General features: G+C 37.3%; 1 protein-coding gene across 1 annotated transcript; it reads right to left on the bottom strand.

The window, feature by feature from the left end:
- Positions 1-13628: 13628 nt before the first annotated feature.
- Positions 13629-14168, bottom strand: LOC110691093. Its single transcript, XM_021868026.1, has one exon. The coding sequence runs from the start codon at positions 14166-14168 to the stop codon at positions 13629-13631; it is 540 nt and encodes a 179-aa protein (XP_021723718.1).
- Positions 14169-15213: the final 1045 nt, after the last annotated feature.

The following is a 15213-nucleotide window of genomic DNA, read 5'->3' as shown; positions in this document are numbered from 1 at the left end:
TGAAAGAAAAGGGTCATTAAGTGTCACGTGATGGTCACGTGATCAAGTCAACATCGGAGAACTTTGGTCAAACTCCTTCATAATCCGGTGTAAGGTAGTAAATTACAACATTTTTCGAAAATTAGGTAGTCAATTACAACATTTTTTTTAATAGGTAGTTTCTCGTAAATTCTGAACAATAATAGGTAGTTTTTCACAAAATTTCCTTAAATAAATATTATTGTTTTGAAGAACCCTAGAAAGAAAAAAATTGAGAGGAGACAGTTAGGGTTTTTCTTTTTGTTTTTTTTTGTCTTTCTGTTATTAAAGTGTCCTATTTAAATGTTAATTTTCCAATAAATACATGAATTTGTTAAATACACGTCAAACAAAAAAATCTTCCCATAAAAAGGGAAAGAGAAGTCAAACAATAAAAAATTGTCAAAAACAAAAAAAGTTCCGTTGTATTTACCATAGACTAAAAAAAAAAAAAAAAAAAAAAAAAAAAAAAAAAAAAACCTATTACTCAATTGCTTAATCCCATTAGGATAAATCCTATGGTTCCATAACCATCCTGAACCCCAAATCTCACGCCATTCAACAGTTATTAATCTAGGGTTTGTCGAATATAAACCTAAACCTTAAAATTGTTCAACAATGGAAAAGGGAAAGAACATCAATCATCCTATATCAATTATTAGTCAACTTCCGTTGGAATTAGAAACAAATATCCTCTTAAAACTTCCAATCAAAGACCTTATTCGTTGTCAATGCGTTTGCAAGCATTGGCGTAATGATATCATCAAAAACCTCAATTTCATCATATCACACAGTCGCTATCTTCACGAGAGTAACAAGACAAATACAAGTAACCCTGTCATCCTTTTTTGTCATAAATCATCTCGTTTATACAATTTGGATTACCATTCCCTCAACATGTCAACAAGTTAACTCGTCTTCCTAACCTTCCAATTAGCATGGTTAATAAACGACTTGTTGGTTCTTGCTACGGATTGCTGTGTTTTCAGGAAATGGATAAAGGGTTAAATTTTGAACCTCGAAAATATAGATTTTTTTCGGTTTATAACCCGGTTATAGGCAATGTTGGTAACACCTTACCTCCATTGTTTCCGAATAATGAGGGTAGCGAGAGTATGGTTGGGTTTGGATATGATAGCATGACTCATGATTATAAAATCTTATGCATAGTTTATAATTATCGTATTCCGTATCAGGCTGAATCATATGTTTACAGTTTGAAGAACAATTCTTGGAAATTCATCAAAACAAATACAGAGAATTGTTTTACAGAAAGACTTGATTACACGTGTTCGCGTATGATTTACTCTAATAACGCCTTGTATTGGATAGCTTACGGTGATAGTCGGCCAAGTATAATTAAGTTCGACCTTGGAAGGGAGGAATATCAAGAGGTACCACACCCTGATGACGACTTTCGTGGTAGATGGAGTGTTATTGATTTAAGGGGTTGCTTGCATTTGGTAAAAAATAAATCGCTCAATATATGGATTAGGAAGGAGTATGGTGCTAAACAAAATTGGGATAAATTAATTCGCACTCAATCACTTGACCAATATGTTGTAGATGAATTTGAAAGCCAAGACTACGACTGGCGTGGACCATTCAGAAGACAATTTCAAGTTGATTCATATTTTCCGCCGTTGCCTCTTGCTTATTCAGATGATGGAAAGCAAATCCTTCTGGGTCTAGGTGAAAATGTTATTAAGGCTTTGATTCAATGTGATCTGCATAGTAGAAATTTTAAACGGCTCGAAATCTGTGATTTGCCTGATGATTGGAAAGATGGATATGTAGCGATGCCATGGACTGGTTCCCTTGTCGACCCTTCATTCTTTTAATTCTACCGGTTTACTTATAAGGTTTTCCCCTTTCTTTTTCTACATAGTTTGGTCATTGAACTCTATTTAATTTGCTTCTAGATTTGTTTTTTTTGGTTTTAACAGCCAAGTGAATTTCCTATAAATTAATAACTCGCACTTGTATGTTAGTAACATTGCAAAGATTGGTTGAGTTTGTTATGATAGCATTGCATTAGTCACTAATTCACAATTCTAAAACCTTATGGTGAGTTTTGTTACCGTGATTGCCTGAGGCATGTCTAATTTTGTGTTTACAACTAGGAAGTAAGTCATCCTACCTCTTGAAGTATATTTATCTTTTATTCAGAACATTATTATACACTTGAGTTTTTTCTAGTAATACATTGCATTGGATAGTTGTAAGTCAGGTGATATAAAGTCAAGAATCGATAATTAGTTTTAAAATTTGGAACGGAAGAGTAACATAAGGTTGATTCTACACCTTGATAATGGAGTGTTTGTTGATGTTGTGAGTGAATGTGAGTTAGTTAATTAATTGAAGATGTTGCTTGCATTTCGTAAAAGATATGTATACTATGGTTTATGATGGAGTACGTATGATGTGAAAAAAGTATGATTCACAGCAATTTGATGAATATATACAAATACAATATCAAATCTATTACTCGTATTATCTAAGCTGAAAAAAAAGTTGTAATGCTGGCTAGTTTATTACAAATATATTACTCGTATTATGATGGAGTACGTATGATGTGAAAAATCCTATCTGATTACTAGTTAAGGATTACATTTGTTTGGTTAATACGTAGCACTACACTGCACATTTGATTTGCATTCGATAGTAATGAAGGTTCAGGTGATGGAAAACACATCGTTGTGGATCTAGGTGAAATTTTGTTGCGGATTTGATTCAATAATGTGATCTGCATAGTAGAGATTTTAATTAAGCGGCTCGAATTCTGTGGTTTGCAGGCCTGATGATTGGAATGATGGGTATGTAGCAATACCATGGAATGGCCCCTTACAAGTAATTATTTCTACTGGTCTACTGAATTACTAGCTTAGGTTTTTTTCCTATATATCTTTGTCTACTTATTGAATTTTATTGTGGCTTAACAGCCAAAATACACTTCACCATGATTTTGCATTTGGCACCAAGGTATGTCAGTAACAATGAAATGGTTGATCGAGTTTGTTTATGATAGTCTAAAAAAAAAAAAGTTTGTTTATGATTGCATTAGTTACGATTTTAAAAATCTTATGTTCAATTTTGTTACCGTGATTGCCTGGATAGTCATTCAAAACGTTCATCTATATTATAGTTTTTACTTATAATGCAATGCAAAAAAAAAATAAAAATAAATAAATAAATAAATAATTTGTATGTCAATTGATATAAAGGTCAGGAATCGATAATTAGTAAGAACCCTGTCTCACTTGATGCTCTTATACTCTGTAGTCTGTACAACCTTTCATCTGATTGTTAGATTAATTTGGGGTAAAACCGTAAAATAAATTTAACTTTTATCAAAATGCGGGTCCCATAAATGTCATGCTGACTAGGATGTTTAGTTGATTTTTTTACGAAAATGACACTAGATAAACAAATTATCTTTATCACAAAGATGAACTTGTATTTCTTGTTTATTGATTAATGAACATCCATGGTATTTATAAGCCATATCCCAACCTGCTAAAAGTTCTAATACACTTTAAAAAAAGAAAGAATAAAGATCAACAAAAGAAAGAAATTCTTTCAAAAAAAAAAAAAGAAGAAAGAAATCATAAGTCAACTAGGATTTGACCGAAACAAGACTTGATCAAATCTGAAAATTAACACTATATTAAACCAACATGCAAGTCTCATGGCTAAAATAAAATACTAAAGACTATAGTAAATTAAAATCCTATGTTCCTTAAAACAAGAAAAATCCTATCAAGTAAAAGGCCATAATAAAAAAATCCAGATACTTCCAAGAACCATCCATTTCCTTATCGGAGATTCATGGATTACATATATAATAGAGTCACCTTTCAAGAACCATCCATTTTTATTTTTATTTTTTTTTGTATTATTTTACTAAGAGCATTTTTTAAAAGTACATTGTATAGTTATTTTTTTTTATAAAATCATGCATCATTAATGCAATATAATGTATATTATTTTAAAAAAATTTCAACACAACTAATTAACAATAATCTTACTCTCAATTTAATTTTAATAATTTGACTTTATTATTTTAATTTTCTTATACTCATTGCATTTGTATATTTCATATGAATTGCTTCATTTTTTATATTATATCAAAAATTAATTATGGAAAAAAATTGTTACCACCGTACGATGCACATGCCATCACAGTTTTGAGTGAATATGATCTGAACGGAAGTAAGGAACTCATGGCGTGACCTGGTTGATTCATGTTTCACGTGGAACGAAGCAAAAGTTTATTATGGATGTACCATTTGATGGTATAGTTTTATGCCACCAAGGTAGTAAAAATTTGCAACTTTTGGATGAATATTTATACCGTGGTATAAAACTATACCACGAGTGTTGATGCTCTTAGGGTATTGCAAATGGTATGCCATTTTTGTCTTTTTGAGTTTTGGGTTTGACAAACTATGTGATACATAGTCATTCCACCAAGACCAAGTCAATGTGGGTGCCAGTGACTCGGGTAGACTATTCCAGGTCAGATCACCTGTACCCAACAAAAACAATTTAATAAAATATCAATTTTTCATGCCATGCAGAAATAGATCTAGCTTGACGCATACTAACATACAGTACATACAAAACCTTTTACCTGCGATCATTACAAGTAGTATTAATAATCACAGTTCTAAGTGAATATGAACGGAAGTATGGAAATCCAGCTACACTGCTTAGCTATCTCGTACAACTTTAAGAAGAAGAAAAAAAAAACAAAAAAACTAAGAGTATACTGTAATGTTATATATTTGAGATAGATTTCCACCGTACCCAACATAAAATACTTCTGTACCTCATAGTTAAACTTTGCATATTGTTGGTCATGGTTTAAACTAAGGAAGTATGAGGAATAGTATGCCGTGCTTAAACCATGATCCCAATTACTTCTCCATTTTGCTGTGCTTCTGGATTATTAGTGATAGGCGTGATTAGGTATTGTATGCCGTCAGTGACAACCACGTTAAGGCGGCGGAGAAAGTTTAGGGAGAAGGAAGGCCAAAGTGTGAGGAATAGAATGCAAGGGTGAAGGTATAGGAAAACCGGAAAAGAAGAAATGCACAGGTGATGAGTACAGACCATCCGTCTCGAAAACCGATACGTAAGAGGATGAGGAGGAACCCATCATTAGCATCTAGGGCGAGGCAAACTTTCAAGGAAAAGGAGAGATAGGCTAGTGTAATGGTGGATATGATAATGGAAGATTTGACAAGGAGATAATATGGGGTGGTTGTTACGTAATCGGAGAAAAAGAATGCTAAGTAAGGTCTTAGAAAGCGGTTAATGAGAAATAGAAGCAAGCATCTTAGTTCATAGTAGTGTAGGGAGGATTCCGGTAGTGTGGGATGTGGGAATTGTGTATTAAAAAGGCGGCGTAACCAAGGATAATGATGACAAGGAAGAATATGATGAAGGAAGGTTTGGATAGAGGGCCATGTACAAAGGAGGAGGATAAAAGGATGGGAGTAGTGAAAAACAGGGGTTGGACAGAGGAGGGAGAATGCGAGGTGCGGGAAGGGACAACGCCCGTGTCTACATTGCGCTAAAATGGAAACACCAATGGAACCTTGACGATTGTTAAATGATAAGTAGGTTTTCATGGAAAGTAAAAGAAAAATGAGCAATAACAAGAAAATCAAGATTGCTTGCAAAAGACCCTGTTGTGAGATGGAAGAGTAATATGCAAAGAAGAGGCAAAATTGAGGCCTCAAAATATTGATTAGAATTAAGAGAATCCATCTTAGTTCAAAGAAGGATAGTTGTTGTTGAGCTTGGAAAGGCATGTTTTCTCAATTTTTAATTTCTGAAAGAAGGGGGTGTCATGTACAGTGTATTGAACACTCGGGGAGGGTAGTTTTAAATAATAGAGGTGATTAATTTGCGGGCTTGGGCGGGTAGCGGGTCGGATTTATGCTTATTTTGTCCAACGAGTTTCATATATCAAACCCGCATAAAATTTGGTCACAAAAATTTATCTTTTTGTCCAACGGGTTTCATGTACAGTGTATTGAGCCAAGTTTTGAAAGGGATTGGGATTGGGACTACGTATTGGGAAATTTGGGTTGGGAAACTTATTGGGAAGTTGGAACTTATTGGTTTTAAACTTATTGAAAATTTGGTCAATATGGGTCGGGAAACTTTTGTGTTTAGGACTATAGGGACAACACAAACTTTTAAATAAAACGGATGTTCAGTAAATTACTGAACATCCGTTATAAAGTGACAATAAAATATGCAAAAGTTACCCTAAAACGTATAAAAGTTACCTTGATATATATGAGTTATTTATGCTTCATTGATAAATTTAACAAAAGTAACACTAAATTTGATAAAAGTGACACTAAATCTGACAAAAGTGTACCCGATGTACAGTAAATTACTGAAAACCGGGTATATACAAAAGTTTTCCTTTCACATATACGCGTCAAGCATAAAAGATAATCCGTATTAAAATAAAAGTGGGTTTATGGACAAATGACATGAGGCATGGGTCCGCGGGACAATTTTTGTGAACGGTGTGGTTTCTCTACCTATGGATGGACAGGGACAGGGATATATCATATACTTGATCACATCAGGTACGGAAAAGGAAAAAAGGTACGGAAAAAGGTACGGAAAAGGAACACAAAGCTAGAGCCGTGAGATAGTTTAATTATTTTCTCGTTTACTCTATTATACCTTTCATACGCAGATTGTTAAGTACACCTTAGTGCAACTATTTCTAGAAGTACCAACGTCAAAACGACAACTTTAAATGTTGTCAGCACTAAAGGATCGGAATTGCTTTCCGTAACTAATTCCATTGCAATGTATAGAATATAGGTTAAGTCTTGACGCATAGCGTCTATAGATTTCAGCGCATATAGGATGACAATAAGATGAAAAATGTTCCACTACATGTATAATAAGTGACAGGTGAATAAAAAAATGTATCACTACATGCATAATAAGTGACAAGTGGTAAGTATTTTGAGGGAAAATATTCAACCTATAGGATAATAAAAAGTACCACTACACGCGTAATAGTCCATAAAAAGTATTATTTAGAAAATTTATACTTAGTGGTACATTATACATGAATAATGGTACATTATAATGTACCACTAGACATTTGGTTTTAAAAATTAAATCACCGGAAATTACTTTCTTACCCTCCTATATACATAACTCGCCCATAGGTGCTATACGCCCAGACTCACTCCAAAATATATATACATGGTATAAGGCTTATCATTAGCCACTAAAATAGCTACTTACTAGGAATAAGCTAAGTATAAAATATACTCTCATATAAACAAGCTAACAGAATATTTACATTGACTATAAGATATATTATAAGTAATATATCTTAACACGCCCCCGTAGTCTAAGCGTCCGTGTCAAAGCGAGAGGAGGGCGGACGCTTAGACTATCCCGAAAATCTTCAAATAACACACGTGGTAGTCCTTTGGTGAAGATGTCCGCAATTTGGTGCCTAGATGGAACATGGAGGACTCGAACTTCACCTCTAGCCACCTTTTCACGAACGAAAAGAATGTCCATCTCAATATGCTTGGTACGTTGATGATGTACCGGATTACCCGAAAGGTAAATAGCACTCACATTATCACAATATACCAAGGTTGCCTTTTTAATTGGACAATGTAACTCCAATAATAAATTACGAAGCCAACATGACTCAGAAACCACATTTACCACACCCCTGTACTCCGCCTCAGCACTAGACTTGGAGAGAGTAGGTTGGCGTTTTGACGACCAAGATATCAAGTTATCACCCAAAAATACACAATATCCGGACGTGGAACGTCTCGTATCGGGACAACCACCCCAATCAGCATCTGTATAGGATATAAGTGTAGAAGTAGATGAAGGATAAAGATGCAAGCCATGCTCAAGTGTACCTTGTATGTAACGAATGATTCGCTTAAGATCAACCATATGAGAATCCTTCGGATCATGCATGTGTAAGCATACCTGTTGCACGACATAAGATATATCCGGCCTTGTAAAAGTAAGATATTGCAGCGCCCCAGCAAGGCTACGGTACAAGGTCGGATCTACAAAAGGAGCACCCGAAAAACTGACCTTTGGCTTTGCTTCAACCGGAGTGGCCGAAGACTTGCAAGAACTCATCCCTGCCCTTTCAATAATTTCCTCTGCATATTTTTGTTGTGACAAAAATAATCCACCCTTAAGTCGTGTCACAGCAATGCCAAGGAAATAATTTAGAGGACCCAAGTCCTTCATAGCAAACTCCGCGCCAAGAAGGGACATAATAGAACGCCTTAGAGCATCAGAAGAAGCTGTAAGAATAATATCATCAACATACAGTAACAAATAAGCCACTTTAGAGCCATCACGATAAATAAAAAGAGAATTGTCACTCTTGCTATTAGTAAAACCAATAGAAGCAACAAAGTCAGCAAATCTCCTATACCAAGTTCTGGGTGCCTGCTTAACACCATATAACGATTTCCGTAGTAAACATACATAATCAGGATGAGTTTGATCACGGAAGCCAAGAGGTTGATTCATATAAACTGTCTCATTAAGCTCACCATGCAAAAAAGCATTCTTAACATCAAGCTGATGAATGTGCCAAGCTTTGGACAATGCCAAATTAAGCACGGTACGGATGGTAGGCGGTTTGACCACCGGAATAAAAGTCTCCCCACAATCAATGTCAACATGTTGTTTTTTTGCCATCACTTACAAGACGGGCTTTATGCCTCTCAAAAGAACCGTCGGATTTCACCTTATGAGTAAAAATCCACATAGAATGAATAACATTACCATCAGGTGGACGAGGCACCAACTCCCACGTCTTATTTTTAATAAGAGCATTAAATTCATCATCCATAACCAATTTCCAATTCGGGTCATGTAAAACAGAAATGGGGTTACAAGGTAGAGGGGACTTCTTAACAGTAGAAACCATAGCATTGAAATTTTTATATTTTGGGTTAGGCTTACTAATACCATTTTTGCTTCTCGTGACAATAGTAGAAAGAGGAGGATGGGGTCGTGGAATGTGAATATGTGGGCTAGGGGGAGGAGATGGCGATCCTGGGCTTGTTGTATGGGTAGACCGCAAGTGGGTCGTGGCTGATTGAACAGGCCCACGGTCCACTTGTTGTCTATTCTGCCCAACAGTAGCTGGTGTGCTTAGGGGTTGGGTAGAATGTGTGGTACGTGGGTCTGGGCTGGTGGGAGGAGAAGTGGGTCGTGGCCCAGGTGAGGGGGGTGAATCTGGGTGTGGGCTGTGAGGGGAAGCTGATCGCGGATAGATAGGTCGTTATGCTACCACCCTAACCAAATTAATCATTTATAATACCTAAACCTACACTAAACTAGTTAGTGGCAAGTAAAAGGGTCGAACCACTAGGGAAGCACGCTAATTCAACATCAAATATAACTAATGCAAGAGTGAAAAGGGGATTGTTTTTGTTGGTTTTGTTGAGTAGAACACTAGAACTACAAGTAAGCAAGAAAATGATGATTTAAATCAATAGAAAATGACGTTAGGGATAAGGGGGTGGCCAATATGGTTAGAAAGAGGAGAATAATGGTGATTATCATGAAACATATGCCAAAGAACACAAGGTTCCACCTAAACAATTCATTCTCATGCAATAGTCTAGGCAAATCAATGAAAGAGGTCTACACTAATAAGGATCATTCTCATGCATCCTATTAGTTACAATCAAATCAAGAGAATAAAGAAGCACAATCCATAAAAACTCCAATTTAATAACTCATTCTCATGCAATCATTAAAATAGAGGTGATCCTAATCTAGTTCAAATCACTTTCATGCATTTAAACTAGAAAACATCGAATAGAGTGCAACAATAATCCCAAGCTAATAAAAATCATGTCTTTCATCAATATATGGCATAAGTTCAATCCAACCATCATCATTCATCCAATATCAAATCATATCTTCCACCCCCTTCCCCTAGCTAAAAGTTTATCCTAGAGAAGGGAGATTAAACATAATATCAAAAGTAGAAATAAACTCAAGAAATTCAAAACAAAACATGATTGAAATCAATAATAACTAGATAAACTAATAAGATTGACAAAAATAAGTAACAATAAAACAAATAAATAATATTAAAGGAAAGGAAAAGAGATTACTAAAGAAAGGATTAAAGAAAGATGAAAACTTGGATACTTGCTTGATTGATGGAAGATTAAAACTTGAGCAAAGTTGAATACAATAAAGGAAGCTTGAATAACAATCTATTTTCTCTCTCTAGATTAGGCTAATGTTCTATGGAATTAGTACTAAGTGTTTTCTATTACAAAGAGTCCCGTCTATATATATGTGGCTCCCCCCAAAAGAAAGATACTTGGACAACAAGGCGCAAATAAATCAGAAACCCAGTCGTGCGCGCCCGCGCAATAGGTGTGTGCACCCTCTCAGCATAGTGCGCGGCCGCAACTTTGGGGGTACGGGGAAAATAAGCGCGCCCGCACAGTAGGCCTGCGCGCCCGCGCTCCCGCGCACCAGGTGTGTGCGCCCGCATAGAAGATGCACAGCAAGTCGCGCAAACTCTCTGGTTAGACTCTGTTTCTTCAGTCTGGCTGTGCGGGTTCTGACAGGGTTGCGCTCGCACAGAAGCCGCACAGCACCCCGCGCACAACATTTAGCTTGGCTTCTTGATATCCTCTTTCTTTTGGCACATAATACCTACAAAACCAAAGCATGGAAATCAAAATAAAAACAAAGCAAGAAGACTAAGAGAAAGGAAGATAAGGGAGAAAAGAAAAGAGGAAGCAAAACTAAGTAAAAATGCTTAGAAAAAGGGCCAAACAAGTGCAAATGAGGGGAGAATCCTTAGAGAAAAAGGATCCGGTAATTGGGTCATGGCAGTAGGTCCACTAGGAAGTTGCATATGTTGAATAACATAAGGGTGCATACCCTCATCCAAAAAATCATAGGTGTGATTAGTGGGTGCGTGCAACTTAGCAAAAGGAAAAATAGACTCATTAAACACAACATGTCGGCTTATGAAAATCTTATTAGACGATAAATCATAACATTTGTAACCCCTATGATTCGGTGGATATCCCCAAAAAAACACAAGATGTAGATCCAGGTTGAAGCTTATTAATAGTAGTGGAGGGAAATAGGGGGTAACACAAACAACCAAAGAGACGTATGTGTGAATAAGACGGTTTCCTTTGATAAAGAATTTCTAAAGGAGACTTAGACTCTAATAACTTACTCGGAAGAATGTTATGAAGATAAGTTGTCATTTGTAATGCGTGATGCCAAAAAGAAGGGGGCAACGAAGCATGAGCAAGGAGAGTACAAATTATATTATTCAATGATCTAATTTTTCTCTCGTCCTTTCCATTTTGTGATGATGTATGTGGACATGAAAGACGAAAAGACATGCCATTAGATTCACACAAATCCAAAAAAGGTCCGTTATCATACTCCCTCCCATTATCACATTGAAATTTTTTAATAGGTCATTCAAATTGAGTCTTAATTAAAGTTTGAAAAGCCAATACTTTATCAAACACATCATATTTCTTAGCTAAAGGGTAAGTCCACAAAAACTTAGAAAAATCATCCAAAATAAGTATATAATAACGATGACCCGATGAACTCAAAACGGGAGATGTCCAAAGATCACTATGAACAATATCAAAAGGCACAGTAGTATTCGAAATAGAAGAAATAAATGGCAACTTAACATGTTTTCTAAGTACACAAGAATGACAAACACTAGAACTAGAAGAGTGGGTACATTGAATGTGATTATTATTATTAAGAGTCTTTAAAATAGAAGATCCCGAATGTCCCAAACGGACATGCCAAAAAGAAGAAGTTAAAGCTGTGAATGTTAATGGAGAAGTGCTTGAGAGGGTGGTAGTGAGTGGATAAAGGTCCCCTTGGCTATCACATCTCATTATGGGCATCCCCGTCCGATAATCCTTCACAGAAAAACCATAAGGGTAAATCTCAACAAACACACAATTATCAGTTGTAAATTTACGAACAGAAATTAGATTCTTAATGAGTTTGGGGGCATGTAGGACATTAGATAGGGACAAAGGTGGGTTTGGGGATGGCAAAGTAGTGTTACCACAACCACGAATCAGAATAGTATAACCACTCCCAACAATAATTCCATTATGATGATTTCTCAAATTAAAATAATACGAGAGATTACCGTTGGTGGATGTCATATGTGAAGTGGCACCGGTGTCCATGTACCACGAGGGATCGAGCTGCCGTAGGTGTAGAAGTTTATAGGTACTACGCAGCGGAAATAATATGAATCATATTCAAATAAGTACCAATCCCAAAATCGCATGCAAAATACACAAGACACATAATCATACCTTTGACGCGTGAATTCCACGAAGCTATTCGACAGGAAAATCAGGGAGAGAATAGAGCCCCAAGCGTTGCTCCTCTACTTAGTCCACGAGATTCGAACGAGCCGTCCACCAATGCTAGATTGGTCGAGTGATTGAGGAAAACCGCGATCACCACCTTTATGGACAACCGACCACCGCACGAACCACCACCACCACGAGACACCACCGGCGCCGAGGAGGAGGAGAGAGCCGTGAGAGAGAGGACTTTGAGAGGGGTTGGGTTTCGTGTTTGCTAATTAGGGTTTGATCACACTGATCAATTAATTGCATCTCTTCATTGCAAACCTAGGCACCTAGTCTATTTATAATCTCATTATAATTAGACTAGGGCACATAGCCCAAAACCACTTCTAATCCTCTACATGGATGACCACCTAGAGTGATGAGGCCCATGATGGGCCTCGTCCTCTTATGCTCGATCTAGCCCCTTTGTGTGACCTTATAGGATCCATCCAATTGGGCTTTGGGCTATTTTACTAGTCCAAAGATCGTTAGTGCCTCTAGCTATGGTAAAACGACGACCCAAATCTACAAACTTAATTATCTCCATAATTTGATCCATTTATATATCTAGTAATTGCACACGACGAAGACATAACTCCTTCAGTAGGGTCATAGTATGCATAGTTGCTTCAATGTCCGCTGGAGCATACGAGTTGGATTGGTGAGAAGTAGCATACGCTTGTTGGGGTCTTGGACCAAGTAACCCAGTTTGCTGCCGACCCTGCCGAAATGGGCCTTGAGGTCTAGCCCACCCTTAGGTTGGGTAAGGGGACATGGGGGAATAGCCCACTGTGAAGCCCAACCCCAAGGGGGGTACTGCTGCTGCCATGGAGGAACGACAGACCACTGCTGCTGTTGTTGTCCACTGCCGCCGCAGCTAGCACCACCTGCACCACCGGAGGTCTGACCACCACCAGCGCCGGGACCACGACCACCGCCCTGGTTGTTTTTCTTGCCACCATTTTTTTTCTTCTGATTTTTCCCTTTACCACGAGCATGACCCAAACCATCAGAACCCGAATATACCTCCCGTGAACTTGCCACCATAGCTGGCGCCGCGACCGTTGCTGCCCGTTTGTTCAAACCCGCTTTATCCAATGTTAACATTGACCGGGCTTGATAGAATTGAGGGAGAGGGTTGCTTTGCCTAATTAAGGTAGCAACCCCGGACTATGCCTCCGTGAGACCGGAAACAAGTTGAAGGACGAGGCGGTTGTTGTCCACTGGAGCCCCTACATTTTTCAGCTGGTCAGAGAGGCTCTTAAGTCGTTGACAATACGCCAATGCATTAGGGAAGTCCTCCATTTGAGGGAAGTCCTCCATTTGAGTGTTGGAAAACTCATATTCAAGGGTAACAACACGAGAGTTTTGATTGTCCTGGAATATGTCTTTCAAACGATCCCAAGCCTCCATTGCCGTCGAGTCAGGTTCAATTATAGTGTACAAAAGGTCATGAGAAATGGTGGAATAAATCCACCCAAGTACGACCGCATCCAACGTCGACCATAATTCTTTTTCTTCATCCGTTGAAAGTGCGGGAACCTTCTTCTTTGGAGAAATAATGTGATGAAGAACCTTATGAGAACGAGCATGAACCTTGAATAGCTCCGCCCATGTGGAGTATTGGTCATTCTCCATCTCGAATGTGATGGGAATGATTGCTTTGATGATGTTAACAGTCAGTGCGGGGTGGAATTTTGATTCCGACATGGCTGCCAAAGAACAGAGAAGAGAAGAGAAGATGAAGATGAGAAGAACAGGGGAAGGAAGGGCGGAACATAAGGGTTTTGCAGCGGAAGGAAACCCTAACATTCTGATACCATAAAGGAATTGCTTTCCGTAACTATTCCATTGCAATGTACAGAATATATATACATGGTATATAAGGCTTATCATTAGCCACTAAAACAACTACTTATTAGGAATAAACTAAGTATAAAATATACTCTCCTATAAACAAGCTAACAGAATATTTACATTGACTATAAGATATATTATAAGTAATATACCTTAACAAGAACATTCTCAATCTTTCTACCTCACCTCATTCTCATTCTCATCTGTAGCTCCTCCTTTCTCTGAAACACAAACTTAAAACGAAATTCAGAAAAACATCATCATCAAGATCCAAACAAATTAACGAGATTAATAACTGTTTAAGGGCATATCGGATGGTTCTACAGACCCAATTGGACACCCGGAGGATATAAGGGACTATGGTAAACATCTCGGCAATTTTTATTTTTGGACGAAAAAAGTCAAAAAATTACAAAATTGAATGCTTTGAGGAAATTTTGAAGTTTTGGGGCCCGGTGGAGAAAAGCCTTGAGACCCTAAGGGATACATTTCGGGGTCATATAAGGTCGTTTGAAACCATATATGATCATTATATGTTGTCATAAACGTCTGTGGTAGGCTTGAGTTTACGAAATCACTACAAGTTGTGAACGGGTAAAATGACCGTTTAAGGGCATATTAGGTGATTCCACCAACCCAAATAAACTCCGGAGGGTATTAGGGATCATGGTAAACATCTCGACAATTTTTATTTTCGGGCCAAAAAAAGGTCAAAATTAAAAATTACAAAATTGAAGGCTATAATCCACGTTTTTTGATGAAATTTTGAGCTTTCGGGGCCCAGTAGCAAAAAGCCTTGAGACCTTAATGGATATAACTCGGGGTCATATGATGCCGTTTGAAACCATATATAATCATTTTATGTTTTCATAAACGTACGTGGTAGGCTTGAGTTTAC

Source organism: Chenopodium quinoa, unplaced genomic scaffold, assembly GCF_001683475.1.
Source record: "Chenopodium quinoa cultivar QQ74 unplaced genomic scaffold, ASM168347v1, whole genome shotgun sequence".
In the NCBI taxonomy this organism is placed as follows: domain Eukaryota; kingdom Viridiplantae; phylum Streptophyta; class Magnoliopsida; order Caryophyllales; family Amaranthaceae; genus Chenopodium; species Chenopodium quinoa.
This window is presented reverse-complemented; position numbering and strand designations above follow the sequence as displayed.